Source organism: Poecilia reticulata, chromosome 9 (assembly GCF_904066995.2).
Source record: "Poecilia reticulata chromosome 9, P_reticulata-male-v2, whole genome shotgun sequence".
NCBI lineage: Eukaryota > Metazoa > Chordata > Actinopteri > Cyprinodontiformes > Poeciliidae > Poecilia > Poecilia reticulata.
Genome location: NC_088838.1, coordinates 17,056,388 through 17,073,202, shown reverse-complemented (window position 1 = coordinate 17,073,202; position 16,815 = coordinate 17,056,388). Strand labels below are relative to the sequence as shown.

The 16,815-nt window shown below is 39.4% G+C and overlaps 1 protein-coding gene across 1 annotated transcript; it reads right to left on the bottom strand.

The window, feature by feature from the left end:
* Window positions 1-100: 100 nt before the first annotated feature.
* Window positions 101-15,478, bottom strand: LOC103470399 (uncharacterized). The gene is made up of 3 exons (XM_017306693.2): window positions 15,147-15,478; window positions 12,246-13,634; window positions 101-2,130 (listed from the first exon to the last, which is right to left on the bottom strand). The coding sequence occupies exons 1-2, from the start codon at window positions 15,346-15,348 to the stop codon at window positions 12,817-12,819; spliced, it is 1,020 nt and encodes a 339-aa protein (XP_017162182.2). The 5' UTR covers window positions 15,349-15,478; the 3' UTR covers window positions 101-2,130; window positions 12,246-12,816.
* Between the last annotated feature and the right edge of the window lie 1,337 nt (window positions 15,479-16,815).

Here is a 16,815-nt window from a genome sequence, read left to right as displayed (position 1 = left end):
AAATGTTTAGAATTGTACAAAAACTTGTACAATTCTGTTTAATACCTGTACAATTATTAAACAGATCCTTGTAGCAATATTCACAACAAAGAAACAAGTGTGTCCTCAAACCAGTTTTATTACCACTGAATACTTAAATTACATTTCAAACTGTAGAAAATTACTATCAAGCTTTTAACTAGAGACATAAACAGAAGTGGACCCCAAAGTCCTCACAGATGGTCTCACAGTCCTGTTCATCAAAAGCCTACAATCATCTTCATCAGATTTATTATTTTCAGGCAGAACGTTGTCCTCTTCAGAAACAGTAACCATAAAGGCAGAAGCGGTATCTTGTTGTATGTATAAAACCTTAAAGTAAAATGTTTAAAGTACAGTACAAAACATGAAAATGTTAGACGTCACAATATCCAGTTGTTTTTTTTCTATTGGAGTTTTACAACTTCACAACACAACTCAAACAACAACACAACAGCTCAGAGCCAGTGTGACCAATTGAACACAAACAGACCTGAGGCATACGAGTACGTTGTCAGCCAAAAATGTCCGGCTTGAGACACCTCAATACTGAAACGTTTCACAAACATTTTAAGTTACAACATCGTCAGAAAGATTTTCCACAGATCTTGTTGAGAACGGCCTCTCACTTGTGTGTTTCTATGTGAGTGGTCAACTGATAGTTTCGAAGAAATCCTCTTCCACATGTTGCACATGAATAAGGCCTGTGGTTTGAGTGATTTTTTTTGTGCCGAGATAAATTTCCACTACTATTGAAGCGTTTTCCACAGATTTCACATGAGAACGTCTTCTCACCTGTATGAACTTGAATGTGACTCGTTAATCGACTTTTTTCAGAAAACATTTTCCCACACATCGGACATAAATGAGACTTAAGGCTCGCGTGACTTATAGTGTGCTTAGTTAAATTTCCACTATTGTCGAAGCATTTTCCAACGATCTCACATGAGAGCCGTCTCTCATCCGTGTGTGTTTGCATGTGACGCATTAACTGAAATTTTCGAATGAACCGTTTTCCACATGTCATACATGAATGAGGTTTGTGGCCTGAGTGAATTTTTTTGTGTCGAGATAAAGTTCCACTAGTGCTAAAGCCTTTTCCACACGTCGGACACAAATGAGACTTATGGCTCGCGTGACTTAAAGTGTGCTTAGTTAAATTTCCACTATTGTCGAAGCATTTTCCACAGATCTCACATGAGAGCCGTCTCTCATCCGTGTGTGTTTGCATGTGACGCATTAACTGAAATTTTCGAATGAACCGTTTTCCACATGTCATACATGAATGAGGTTTGTGGCCTGAGTGAATTTTTTTGTGTCGAGATAAAGTTCCACTAGTGCTAAAGCCTTTTCCACACGTCGGACACAAATGAGACTTATGGCTCGCGTGACTTAAAGTGTGCTTAGTTAAATTTCCACTATTGTCGAAGCATTTTCCACAGATCTCGCATAAGAGCCGTCTCTCATTTGTGTGTGTTTGCGTGTGACGCATTAACTGAAATTTTTGAATGAACCGTTTTCCACATGTCATACATGAATGAGGTTTGTGGCCCGAGTGAATTTTTTTGTGTCGAGATAAAGTTCCACTAGCGCTAAAGCCTTTTCCACATGTTGGACACAAGAAAGACCTCTTACTGGTCTGAGTTGTTGTGTGAGAAACTTCACCATCCCACAAACTCTCCTTCATCTGTTTGTCTACATTGTCACAATTCCTTCTGATTTTCTGATGCCCTTTAATTTGTCTCAGTTTAGCATCTGTACTTGATCCGGAGTCTTCATTGTCGCTTCTTTCCTGGTTTTGGTTCTCATTGTCAGAAGAGAACTGGACGACGAGCTGGTCAAAGTTTGGTACAGTTTGACTGAGGTTTTTCTCGTCATAGTCAGGATTTTCTATGAAGCTATCAGCCTCTTGACTCATTTCAAACGGTTCAATCTGGATCTGTGGATGTTCTGGTTCATCTTGTTCCTTTTTTACAAGGAGTGGGTCCAGATCACAGTGGTTCTGATGCGTCTGCTGAGGTCCTGGATCTTCCTGGTTCTCTCCTAGAGGTTTTGTTTCCCCTTGGTCCAAATTAAAATGACTCTCCTGCTCATTGAACAGATGTGAAATGTCTGGAGAGGCAACAAAAGAAAAGTGATGACAAATGTTATTACAAGAAGGAACACTTCACATTTCTAATTTTATGCATTTAAAACATTTTGGATGTTATTTAACTCTTTAGTGTTATAGAAACACAGATCTTTGATATTTAGTTCTTTATAAAATATTAATCTACTAATTTTTTTAACTATTGATAATTTTAAAATGTATCTGTCATTTTTCTTTTGGATAGCATTTATATGAATGTATATATTTCTTCTGTCAGTCAACATTTGTATCCACGTCTGCAGCTAATTGAAACATGAAGCCTTAACATGTTTGTCAGTATTTATTAATTTTTTTGCATATTTGGAAATAAGTTTTAGACTTCTCTGCCCATAATTACAAACCTGGCTTGTTCTCACCTACTCTAACGTTGAGCTTCTGCGAACAGGAAAACTTGACCTAAAAAACCCCGGCATTCTTTAAAGATAATCTATAACTAATATTGCTTATTACTTTACTTTGTTTTATTGCTCTGATGAATTCTCTGATAGTTAATTTAACACGTATAACCAAATAAAAACATACTTCTTCTGTTGATTAAATTAATTTAATGTCATTTTCCGTTAGACATTAAAGTTGTTGTATACATTTTTGTAAATTCTTTATGAACTACATTTCATCCAAAACAGCAATAAGTGATTATTAAAAAAATTAAACAACAAAGTATTATGCAGAAATAGTCAAATAAATATTTAACAGTAAAGTTCTCAACAGCTTAAATTATACATGAGTCAAATACATCTCACAACACTGCTTATATCAAATGTCAAGAAAAAAAGAAATATTCATTCAGAGTCAAATGCAGGTTGCATCAAAATAAACAATACTGAGTTAATGAATCGAAAATTCCTGATAGTATGGCTAGCTGATCAATGTTGATTCTGATTGGCTGTTTCTGACTGAGCAGAGTAATTCTGCAGGACACAGGGAAGATGGAGATTGATTATCTATTTTATGTTATTACATAGCGAAAGTTTAAATGCATATGTAAAATCTTTTTTGTTTCTTTAAGTTACATGCTGCAGCTTTAAGCAGACGTTCGGTGTGAGAGTTCACTGCGGGTGGAGTTGCTGCGCGCTTGCGCAATGTGAAGGAGAGATCAGCTGCACATGCAGGCTACGAAGTGTGATTGGCGATCACCGATCACGCACTTTTTTACGGAAATCGGTCGATTATGATCGGTAGCCGATCGATCGGCACACCTCTAAAAATAACACTTTCAAAGACATGTGGACCCACTTTTTATGCAAGAGGAAATGATGTACAACAAAGTTGAAATTGAGAAATGTGCCTAACTTTCACATAGTACAGGATCTGTCTAACAAAAGTACGTGCTATGTGGATAAAAATGTTTAGAAGTTTGAAATTGTACATTTTTACTTTTTTTATTAACTGGTTCTACAGTGAACTTGACACAAAAGGCACTAATATGGCCCTTTGTTGAACTGCTGCACGTATCTTTTACCAAATTAGTCTTTTTTCCATATTTGTTCTGTCAAAATAGTACGAGACAGATAATCTGTGGAAAGATCAAGCTCCTCCAAGTGCTCCTATTGCTCTCTGAAAATATATTTAGCTCCCAGTCAGAAGCAACCAATCAGATCCAGGAGGAGGGTCTTGGTGTTGTCAATAAATCTTGCATATGCATTTCTGAATTTGCTAAAGGTGGAGAAACAACTTACCATTTCAGAAACACTGTTTATCCACAGTCATTGGCGGCCATGCTACCTAGCCTGAGCTTTCGTGACAGGCTCTATTGTAGAGACAAAGGGAGAGGGTCTGAGCACAATAGACCAGAAAAATTGACAGCACGAAGCTCCTCCTACTGGCTATGATTGGTTGTTTCTGACAGAGCAGCAGGGGTGAAAGTAAAGGGGTACGGCAGGGTGCTGCTTACCCCTAAAAGATTTAGCAGGGGCACGCAGTACCTGCAAGAGAGGGGAGCGGCTGTCTGCTGTAAAACATCAATGGGTTCACTGTGCAGCCGTGACTGCGCCCACTAATTAGCCATGACTGATTCGTTTTTCAAGAACAATCTAAAATACGACTTAATCAGTTATAAAATAACTTTTTTCCTATTTCATGTTGTTTCTGAACTGTTCGTGCTTTGCTCGAGCAGCGGTGCAATACGTCGATCGTGGAAGGTTTTGAGTCGATCTCGGTATTAAGTGACAAACTGATCGCCGCCAGGAAGCTGAGAGCAGCACTTCCTCCTCTGACTCGCTTAAAACGTTTGTAACTTTATTAAAGAACAACAACAACAAAGTCAACAAAACATGTTCAAATTAATGACACAACAAAAATAATAATGTCAGTAACTAGAAAATTCCTGCAGAAATTTTAAAGGGGCATGCCATGCTAGTGACATCAATTTGTGACATCACACAAATTGATGTCACAGAGAGTGATGCATTGATGTCACAAGGCTGCAGTCTTGAATTCTACGGTCATTACCACTGCAGAAGTCGCAGAGTAAGCCTAAGTATTGTCTCCTAAGTGATTGTGTTTTTGGATTTATCTACAGAGTCAGCTCAGTATGTGGTTGTTTGACATATTGAAAAAAGTCAGCATGTTGTTCGTCAACAGACAGACTCTGACGGAAGAAAATGAGAACATGAACATGATTAAAATTAGAAATAAAAAGCTGGAGAAGGAGAAAAGCGCCGTCTTGCTGAAGATAAACACTGCCCTGGAGCTGGAAAACATTGCCCTGAAGCAGGATAACACTGCCCTAGAGAAGGAGAACACCGTTCTGGAGCAGAAAAGTGCCATCTTGGTGAAGATAATCAATGAACTGGAGCAAGAAAACACTGCCCTAGAAAAGGAGAAGACCGCTCTGGAGCAGAAAAGCACTGTGTTGGAGCAGATAAACACTGCCCTGGAGCAAGAAAACACTGCCCTAGAGAAGGAGAAGACCGCTCTGGAGCAGAAAAGCACCGTGTTGGAGCAGATAAACACTGCCCTGGATCAGGAAAATACTGCCCTAGAGAAGGAGAAGACAACTCTGGAGAAGAAAAGCACCATGTTGGAGCAGATAAACACTGCCCTGGAGCAAGAAAACACTGCCCTAGAGAAAGAGAAGACCACTCTGGAGCAGAAAAGCACCGTGTTGGAGCAGATAAACACTGCCTTGGAGCAGGAAAACACTGCCCTAGAGAAAGAGAAGACCGCTCTGGAGAAGAAAAGCACGGTGTTGGAGCAGATAAACACTGCCCTGGAGCAGGAAAACACTGCCCTAGAGAAGGAGAAGACCGATTTGGAGCAGAAAAGCACTATTTTGCAGCAGATAAACACTGCCCTGGAGCAAGAAAACACTGCCCTAGAGAAAGAGAAGACCACTCTGGAGCAGAAAAGCACCGTGTTGGAGCAGATAAACACTGCCCTGGAGCAAGAAAACACTGCCCTAGAGAAAGAGAAGACCACTCTGGAGCAGAAAAGCACCGTGTTGGAGCAGATAAACACTGCCTTGGAGCAGGAACACACTGCCCTAGAGAAAGAGAAGACCGCTCTGGAGAAGAAAAGCACGGTGTTGGAGCAGATAAACACTGCCCTGGAGCAGGACAACACTGCCATGGAGAAGGAAAAGACCACTCTGGAGCAGAGAAGCACCGTGTTGGAGCAGATAAACACTGCCCTAGAGAAGGAAAAGACCACTCTGCAGCAGAAAAGCACCATGTTGGAGCAGATAAACACTGCCCTGGAGCAGGAAAACACTGCCCTAGAGATGGAGAAGACCGATTTGGAGCAGAAAAGCACTGCCCTGGAGCAGGAAAACACTGACCTAGAGAAGGAAAAGACCACTCTTGGGCAGAGAAGCACCGTGTTGGAGCAGATAAACACTGCCATGGAGAAGGAAAAGACCACTCTGGAGCAGAAAAGCACGGTCTTGGAACAGATAAACACTGCCCTGGAGCAGGAAAACACTGCCCTAGAGAAGGAAAAGGCCGATCTGGAGCAGAAAAGCACCATGTTGGAGCAAATAAACACTTACTTGGAGGAAATAAACACCGCCTTAGAGCAGGAATACACCACCTTGGAGAAGGAGGGCACTATTTTTGAGAATATATACAAAAACCTGCAGCTTCAAGTGGAACAGTTGGAGAAAAGGCTGAGGGACACAGAGAAGCAGCATAAATAGCTGCCAGTAGTAAGTCTTGTCTAGCCATCATGAATACAGCATGTCTGTTTCAGACCAGCCAAAGCAGCAACCTGTATTCAGATGTGTGGTCGGAGACTTCTCCACTACACTTTTGAAAACGCAATATGCACTACACTTCTCCAGGGCTTCTCCAGGACTCGTCCTGTCGGTCTCCTGCCTGACCTCCAGAGCCTCGTAGTAAGACTTGTCGGTCTCCGGTCTGACCTGCAGGGCTTGGTAGCGAGTCCTGTCGGTTTCCTGCCCAACCTCCAACGCTTCGTAGCTAGTGCCGTTGGTCTCTCGGCTAACCTCCAGGGCTTTGTAGTAACTGCATGGAGTTTGCATGTTCTCCCCATGCATGCGTGGGTTCTCTCCGGGTACTCCGGCTTTCTCCCAAAGTCCAAAAGCATGACTGTTAGGCACCTGACAATCCTACCCATGGAATCACTAATCACATCACTAATCATGTGTTTTGCGGCTGTTTCAGACCAGCCACAGAAGCAGCAGCCTGTAGTCAGACGTGTGGTTGGAGACTTCTCCACTACACTTTTGAAAATGCAATATGCAATACACTTCTCCAGGGCTTCATAACGAGTCCTGTCAGTCTCCTGCCCGAACTCCAATGCTCCATAGCTATTCCTGTTGGTCTCTTGGCTAACCTCCTGGGCTTCGTAGTAACTGCATGGAGTTTGCATGTTCTCCCCATGCATGTGTGGGTTCTCTCCGGGTACTCCGGCTTCCTCCCAAAGTCCAAAAGCATGACTGCTAGGCACCTGATGAGCCTACCCATGGGATCACTAATCGCATAACTAATCACCTGTTTTGCGGATGTTCAGGTAAACAACCTGTACACGTGACTTTCCTTTTTTTGCTTGTCCGCAAGAGGAGTCTTTAATTCTTCGAAAACAATCCCATGTGCAAGTTTTGCACTAAATGTTCTGGTTTTATAGCTATTTAAAAACAGTTGATGAAATTTAAAGGTCTATAGGGCATGTCGTGGTTTTATAAAACACACTTTGTAAACAACATATTTAGTTGCTGACCGGACATGATCAGTACCATGTGACGGGAGAGACTGACCTTTCAAGACATCAGGTGATCGCTTTTGTAAATTCACTCCCGGGTCAGAGTTTTAACTGCGTAATTTGACACCCTGCAATGCGCTGTGCACATGCCCTACTGGCAGGAGGGCCTGTTTCCTGTTTATGGCTTGCTACTGCTGGAGATTCGTCCATCTTCCTTCAAGTCAGTTCATTGGTGATTCATTTTTTGGAAAATTTATTATTTGTGATGGCACAGCAGAAGAAACAATGATTTAGAGTAGCGGTTCTGTATCCCTCTGAAAAATGAACCCATTTAAATAAAGAAATCCCTCCATGGGTGATACCACGATAGAGAGCGTTCATTTTATAGCGTTAACACGGTGCTGTAAGTGGTCCGGTATGAAACGGGGGTGATAGAACAACACAGCACTTTTAACTTGCAATCATCAGAATGCAGATATTGTTTCCGTTGTTTTAAAAGGTTTATGTCAGTCTGCCTTTTCCCCATCGATACGCTTCCCGACCGCCCTGCACCAGGGTAAAAAAAATAAATTAAAAGACGCGCACATTGCGCAAAACTCTGAAACAGGAGAAGCGGGACATAAAACGGAGCGACGAACTAGATGTGAATTATGGCATAAAAACAGAGAATCTGACGCTGAACGGTGAAAAAATCAACACATGATGTGAAACACATGACGATTAGGAGGCGCAGCAGGTGATGAGTAAAGATTACTGATGGTGAGCGTCAATAAATGATAAAATAAATCTAGCAATAGGAAAGAAACTAAAGTGGACAAAGCAATAAACCAAGAGAGGATAAAACTAATCAAATAAAACTAAATGGAAATGAATGAAGAACACAATGCAAGAATAAACAAAGAAACTAAAGTAAATACAGAGGAATAAACTGGTATGGCAAGACCTTTTGAGCAATAATTAATACAGAGACTATATGGCAAGAATAAACAGACACTATTTCCAGATAAAAGGTAAAATAATAGTGTTGAAGTGCCATGGGTTTGTTGAGACCACATCTAGTACTGAGAATAAATATATCTTACAGACCATAACATAAATAACTGATCACTTATTTATGTTTTTACTGTCAGTGTTAATGTCATGAGGCTGACGACTCCATGACACTTTCAATTTGACTCATTAGGATTTGATTAAGAACCAGATTTGTTCTTTGTAATTTCTGTCCAGTAAAACTATTAATCTATAAATCAATAGACATGTCTATATAAAGATATAATCCATGTTTCTGTCTCATATTTGTATGGCACTAAAAGTAACTTTTGTTTTTCCTCTGAAAGCTCTAGTTTGCACAATAAATGCCATGTGGGTGAAGTTTTATGGATGATACTTTGATGTCCCATTCTCCTGAAGGCAGCACAGAGCTGCACCACCAGAAACTGACAGAAACACTGAAGAGAAGAAGAGCTATGATTAATGTAGTTACAGTTCTATCCATGTTTTAATGTTGCAGAGCTCAGTCGTTTTGCAAATAGTTCAAAGTTTAAACTGGCATGTTGAACATCTTTTATCTGGTCGTTTTGTGTAATATTTAACAACTAGAAAATTCCTGCAGAAATTTTAAAGGGGCATGCCAAAGTGTGGCCGTCGGATTTTTAATAAAGCGTTCCGATGGTAAAAATTAGCAATCATGCTTAAGAAAGCTGCAGTGTGGTCAATAACCTGCGGGGAGTCAGAAGCATGTTTTCTTAAGCTGTACTGTACGGTAGTATGAGCATTTTTGCTCATTTTAGTATGTTGCATAAGCTAAAATGAGCCAAAATGCTAACAATAGCATGAATGCTATTGGAGCATCAGTAGCATGTTGTCTGTCATTACTTACGTCACACATGGCAGACCAATCCTTGCTCCGACCAAGCTTCCAACCAACAAAAAACCTGACCTGTGTAACAGGTCACAAACACGACAAAAGTCTTTTTAAATCCTGAAATTATTCAAATAAATTCTTCATAAACCCAATATATTACCCGGATAACAGTTTATATATTAACCTGATAACAGTTTATGACGGAGTATTTCCTTGCAAACAGCTACGTTTTTAGCCTTAGCTCTCTGCTAAAAGGAAAAGTACAACACGGTGAAAATGTAAGAAAATAAACACAAAACTCACCAAAACCGATGTAACTTAGTTCTCATTAAATCCCAGTCAGTTTTCGACCAGGTAATTTATGTTTTCTCAACTATATTATGCGTTTCCGTTCATCACCGCCCTTTTCCTACGAATCCTCTTCTGCTCTCTCTGTCAGGTTTGTGATCTGTAGCATCACCCAGGCGCCGCGTCTGTGCCGCTGGTTCCTTAAAGGAGCAGCGACGTTATTTTCTGTCCATAGACTTTTAATCAACTATTTATTCTTATTTATGTCAGATTTTAACATGGGGGGGACATATGTGTAATGGTTATAGTCTTGAATCAGTAGTATAATGCTGAAAACACAAGCAGTTGTAAATACCAGTAAACCCTACAGTGCAGTCCTGGGGAGCTGCAGTTCCAGACACTGTGTTCTGTTGCTATGGTAATTAATCCCCAACAGCTGTGAGAGCCAAAGAGCGGGAAAATCCTCTTCAGACACAGTTTCTATACTTGGGAGACACCAGGCGTCAGTCTGAAGGACCCTGACAAAAAGCATAAGCCCTAGCAAATTTTTGTAAACATTGTACATGAGCAGGCATGTGTATCTATGTTATGACCAACTTTCAGACCAATAGGGCGATATTTATGCCTGTGAGGGGGAGTTAAAAAGGGTTTTTGAGTCAGCCATAAACAGTCCTGTGTGTGTGTTTCATAGAGAAAGATTACTGATTCTGTGAGACACAAAATCTCAAATTTTTTCGTTTTTATTAATTTATGTAATCATTTTAACTCCGATCCCCAATTAAAATAATAGCTCCCTTCTCCATCGAGCCGCACGATTTGATACCACTTTTGTGGGTGGGCACGCAGCGGTACGAGCCGCATTAACGGCAATGGAAGAAAAATAAAGATATATATAAATAAAGAGACGTTCTATTGGGTGTAGAACAATAGGTGCCTGCCATGCAATGCATGGAGGCAGTACTGACTTCAGTACTGCTCTCCTTATGCATTGCTATGGCATGCCCCTAATAAATAAAGAGACGTTCTATTGGGTGTAGAACAATAGGTGCCTGCCATGCTATGGCATGCCCCTAATTATTCTTTCTACAAGGTGTTGCGCAAGTCTGTGCGTTTCGGTTCCATTATCAAAATAACTAGCAGAGCAGGAGTTTAAAATTAACTAATCAACCACCTCTGAGGTTTATTAATGATCGCAAAATAAATATCAACCCTGCAAACCTAATATCGTAACGGACTGAATGTTATATTTTTAACGTAATCTCGGGTCGGCTTGTAGAGCGCAGGAGGTTGCCGTGGCAACGTGTGTGCTAAAATGACACAGAGACGGAGAGTAAAACAGGTGCGAGTGGTTTAGAGTTGATCACCTGTTCGGGTTGTTTTACCTTTGCTGTGACTCATCACAGCCGCTGTAGTTTCTGAACATTCAATAAACGACAAACTTGGACTAATTACCTCGTTCTTTGTGAGTATACGTCATTTACAACAAACATCAAACATGTTAAATACTTAAAGAAAAATCTAAAACAAACAAATGGCTTCTTCCGCGATAATTATGTGAAATTAAATTATCCAATATAAAAAAATAGTTTAGTGCGGTCGAGCTCAGAGTCTGAGGCTTGTCCTTTATCAAACAATTTAGTTTTTTGCTTCTTATTTAGTGGAAATATTGATGTTGATGAGATTTTCTCCAAAATAATAACCTTTTTTGATCTTTATAGCTCCACTGTTGACAATGAGGCTCTAACATTCACAAATGACATTGAAATAAAATCCTGTCCAACATCTGGTTTGAGGTGATTCCTCTGGAACCTGTTGGAGGAAAAACATCCCAACTTCAGGAGATGAGCTTTAATCTTAAAGAGCTCTGTGGTTCCTCCTGTCAGTATGAGAGTCAGGGTGAGGAGGCATCATGTTAGGAAGAGAAGTGGAAGCTGAAGGATCTTCAGAACAAACAGGTCATGATGCTGGGCTACTGATTATCCCTCTGTCTGAACACAGGATCAATAGAACCAGTTAAAAAGGTAAAATGAATGATTATATGCCAGACATGGAAAAGTAGGATGCACTCCATGCCATGATGTTCAGGATTTAGGTCTCATGGCATCTCAAGGTGTCAACATTACAGCCAGGCTAAGAGAAATACAGCTTTATTTTGTAGCAATTCAAGAGCTACCAGCTTTTATTGCTTCGCAAAAAAATTAATCAGCACAGAAACTCCAAAGCACACAAAGAAGTAATATGTATGTATATATATTTTCTTGTCATAATACCCCCAAGAATTTAAAACTACTTTCACCCCTACAGAGCAGAAGAGTTTTTCAGATGACAGCAGGACCATTAAAGAAGGTTCAGGACCATTAAAGAAGGTTCAGGACCATTAAAGAAGGTTATTAGTTTTTTGTTGTTTTTTTTTAGATTCTCTGTCTTGTCACGACGAGGTGACAATTTTAAGATGTAAAAAAAAAAATAAGTTCAACAGATCAAAAAGATTTAATAAATCAAAAAACTTTGTATGAAAAATTCCGTTTTTAGTGTGGAATAATCTAGTGCAGATTTTAATAGTCTTGATTTTTTGTTTTTAAATGAGACCAGAGTAAAGATGTTCCACCAATGGAAAATGAAGTGAAATCGTCTTTTGACACCTTCTCAACTTAGAAGCTACAATTTGGACTTCGCCCCGCGCTGAGATTTTAATCTGAAACACGCCACACTTCCGTGCATTTCTATGATCAGTAAATCAACATCAGTCCCTCTGGTGGTTCATACCTATTCTCTGCAGCTCTATTCTGGGGTTCCAGCAGATTTCCAGCAGACTCCGCTGACGATCCAGCTCTTCCTCGAACTGGATGATGATTTTATCAAACTCTGTGAATATTTCTTCAGCTGCTGCGGTCAGTCGCTCACTGATAAAGTCTCTCAGAGACTGAGATGAAGACATTGTTGGTGTGGAAACACAAATATTCGGCACAGAAAGAAGGCACAATAGAGGAAAGCTACCTCAGACACAGAAAGTCCTTTTCTTCTTCTTAATAACGACTGGGAAGCAACAGTGTGGCTCATTACCGCCACCTACTGGAATGAAGAGTGTGTCGGGATGCCATTATGCAGACGTCACAATATCCACTGTTTGTAACTTTACAACACAAGTCAAAAAACACACAACAGCTCAGAACCACTGTGAATAATATCCAATTTCCACAAATCCGAGGCATGACAGTACGTTATCCGGAAAAAAAGTCCTGCCTGAGACACTTTCAATGCTCAAAAGGTTTCACAAACAATGCAAGTTACTACATTGGAGGGAAGTTTTCTACAGATCTTACATGAAAACGGCCTCTTACTTGTGCGTTTTTATGTGACGAGTTAATTGAATTTTTTGAATAAACCTTTTTCCACACGTCGTACACAAGTGAGGCTTGTGGCCTGAGTGAATTTTTTTGTGCCGAGATAAATTTCCACTGTTGTTGAAGCGTTTTCCACAGATCTTACACGAGAATGCTTTCTCACCTGTATGAATTTGAATGTGACTCATGAATTGAGATTTTCGAAGAAATGTTTTTCCACAAGTCAAACACAAATGGGGCCTTTCGCCTGAATGAATTTTAGTGTGCTGAGATAAATTCCCACCATTTTTGAACTGTTTCCCACATGTCAGACACAAGAAGGACCTCTCTCTGATCTCAGTTCTTGTAAAATCTTTACCAGCCAATAAATTCACCTTAATCTGTCTTTTCTTCTGTTTCTCTACATTGTCACAATTTCTTCTGATTTTCTGATGCCCTTTAATTTGTTTTAATTTAGCATCTGTACTTGATCCGGAGTCTTCATTGTCGCTTCTTTCCTGGTTTTGGTTCTCATTGTCGGAAGAGAACTGAACGACGAGCTGGTCAAAGTTTGGTACAGTTTGACTGAGGTTTCTCTCATCATAGTAAGGATTTTCTATATCAGCCTCTTGATTAATTTCAAACTGTTCAATCTGTATCTGTGGATGTTCCGGCTCATCTTGTTCCTTTTTTACAAGGAGTGGGTCCAGATCACAGTGGTTCTGATGCGTCTGCTGAGGTCCTGGATCTTCCTGGTTCTCTCCTAGAGGTTTTAATTCCCATTGGTCCAAATTCAAATGACTCTCCTGCTCATTGAACAGATGTGAAATGTCTGGAGAGGCAACAAAAGAAAAGTGATGACAAATGTGATAATAAGAAAGAAAACTTCACATTTCTAATTTTGTGCATCTAAACATGTTTTGGACATTATTAAGCCCTCTGTAGCACAGGTGTCAAACTCCAGTCCTCAAATGCCACTGTCCTGTTACTTTAAGATGTGCCTCTGCTGCACCACACCTGAACAGAATAATGAGGTCATTAGCAAGGCTCTGGAGAACTTATCTACACAAGAAGGAGGCAATTAAGCCATTTCATTCCAGTGTTTTGTGGCACATCTAAAAACTGCAGGACAGCGGCCCTTGAGGACTGGAGTTTGACACCCCTGCTCTAAACTGTTATAGAAACACAGAGAACACAGATCGTTGACATTTGAGTCTTTATAAAAAAATTAACCTACTAATTTTTTTGAACTATTGATAATTATAAACACATATTTCTGTTCTGGAAAGCACTTTTATAAATATGTACATTTCTTCTGTCAGTCGACATTTGTATCCACGTCTGAAGCCAATTGAAACATAAATGGTTCTAGTGTGAGCCTGAAACAAAAGGCACTAATACGCCCGTGTTGAACTTTCACAAATCACAAATATCTTTTACAAAATAAAACGTTTTTTTCCCATATTTGTTCAAACTGTCACCATGTTGTGACACTATAGTATGAGACAGATAATCTGTGGAAAGATCAAGCTCCTCCAAGTGCTCCTATTGCTCTCTGAAAAGTTATTCAGCTTCCAGTCAAAAACAACCAATCAGATCCAGGAGGAGGGTCTTAGTGTTGTCAATCAGTCTTGCATACACAACTTGCCATTTCAGAAACAATGTTTATCCTCCGTCGTCAGCGGCCATGCTATCGTGACAGGCTCTGTTAGTGAACTAGATAGTGAATGTAGCAGAGACAAAGGGAGACGGTCTGGGCAGAATAGACCAGCAAAATTGACAGCACTAAGCTCCTCCTCCTGACTCTGATTGGTTGTTTCTGACAGAGCAGAGAAGTTGTTCAGATGACAGCAGGACTATAAAAGGTAGAAGAAATAGAGTTGTTTTTTTTACACAGATTCTGTCTAGTCACGACGTGGTGAGTTTTAACAAAGATGTTAAAACGTTTTTTTATTTTCTTTATTTAACCAGGTAAACCCCGTTGAAATCCAGATCTCATTTTCAAGAGGGACCTGGGCAGAAGTCCGCATAAAATCAAAGTTTAACAGATCTAAAAGATTTAATAAATCAAAAAACTTCGTATGAAATTGTCCGCTTTTAGTGTAGTATAATCTAGTTCTGATTTTAGTAGTCTGACTTTTTTATTTTTAAATGAGACCAGAGTAAAGATGTTCAACCAACGGAAAATTAAGTGAAATCGTCTTTTGACACTTTCTCAAATTAGAAGCTACAAGTGGGGCCTCGCCCTGCGCTGAGATTTTAATCTGAAACATCTCCATCCAACCAGACTTCCGTGCATTTCTATGATCAGTAAATCAACATCAGTTCCTCTGGTGGTTCATACCTATTCTCTGCAGCTCTATTCTGGGTTTCCAGCAGATTTCCAGCAGACTCCGCTGACGATCCAGCTCTTCCTCGTAGTGGACGATGGTTTTATCAAACTCTGTGAATATTTCTTCTGCAGCTGCGGACAGTCGCTCCCTGATAAGCTCTCTCAGAGACTGAGATAAAGACATTGTTGCTGCAGAAACACAAATATTCAGCATATTAAAGCTAACTCTGCTAACGATCTCGGAAAGTCTCTTACTTCTTCCTCTTCTTGAAACTTAATGGTGGCTGGTTGGCAAAAAACGTTAGGTGAGCTTTACGGCTCTTACGTCGACCGACGTAACACCGTCACCAACCGGGAAGTAGTGTCGACCACGTGACAAAAAACAACAACAACAAAATCCTTTTGCAATAAATCAACAATGTCAAATTTCATTCTCATATTACAGAGGTTCCTCATTAACGTGTTTCTCTGAATCCGGTAATTTCTACAATTCAAAATAACATTTTATATTATCTAATCTTCCCCACAATCACATTTCCCTGTCTGATGTTTTCCTATCAAAACTAATGAGCTATTCAGCCCATTGTGTCCGATTTTAAGTCGTGAAATAATTATATCTTCTCTCTTCTTTCTTTCTTTTCTCCTCATTTGTCCATTTCTCTTGTGGATCTTATGAAAGCATCCCATTCTTCTTTATGAAAAATATTCTTCTTGTTAATTTTAATTGTGGTTAGTAGCAGCATTATGGTGCATTACCGCTAGCTAATGACATGAATTGTGGGTGAGGATGCTAAATATGTGTTAAACAGATTTGTAAACGAAACAAAACTAAGACAAAAATCTAAATAAATCAAGGAAACAAGCATAGAAAAAAGAAAAAAACCTATGTCTGTTCCATTAATTTAATCTTTTAAGGTGCCTCAACAAGAAAGAATAACATATATAACATATATATACATTTATAATAGTTATAATATATATGTGACTTATATGTATTTATCATCACTATTATTATTATTATTATTATTATTATTATTATTATTATTATTATTATTGCTGCTGTTATTATTGTTGTCATTGTTATTATTATTAGTTTCCCGCAAAAACGTGAAGAAAGTGACAACTTTGCCGAAACCTATTGTTTGAGCTTTCACGGTGTCTGTAGTTCCCTACGCACGTGCTTTCCAGTGGTGGAGAAAGTACTCAAAAAATTTACTTAAGTAAAAGTACAAATACACAGACAAAAATGTACTCAAGTAAAAGTAAAACTACCACATTAACATTTGTACTTAAGTAAAAGTAAAAAAGTACTGGCTTTTAAAAACACTTAAGTATTAAAAGTAAAAGTACTTGCTGAATGGATTACCTAATCGCTAATATCATTAAGTGTACCGATCGTATTTAATTTTAATACATTAGAAATGTGCCATTTAATGAACAATGTCACAGATAAAGCATGTTTTTATTATGTTTACTCTGTGTAACATAGTTTAGACTTAGATATGTGATTCTATGCATCATAATTTCAGGGATGGAAACATCTCGTCTCCTGTCCTAACATAGCATGAACTTCACTTTTTTTTTGCCACTGTTGGCTTTTATTTTGAAAGAAATCCAACAGAAAGGGGATGGAAAGAAGGTGGGTGGGAGAGGACATGGAACTAAGGAGTCACATAGCAGA

Excerpts from the sequence above, each read along its gene's own strand:
- LOC103470399 (XM_017306693.2), bottom strand. The coding sequence starts at position 15,348 with ATGCTGAATATTTGTGTTTCTGCAGCAACAATGTCTTTATCTCAGTCT. Across the intron at positions 13,635-15,146 it reads AATAGAGCTGCAGAGAATAG|ACATTTCACATCTGTTCAAT; the intron begins GTATGAACCACC and ends TTGCCTCTCCAG.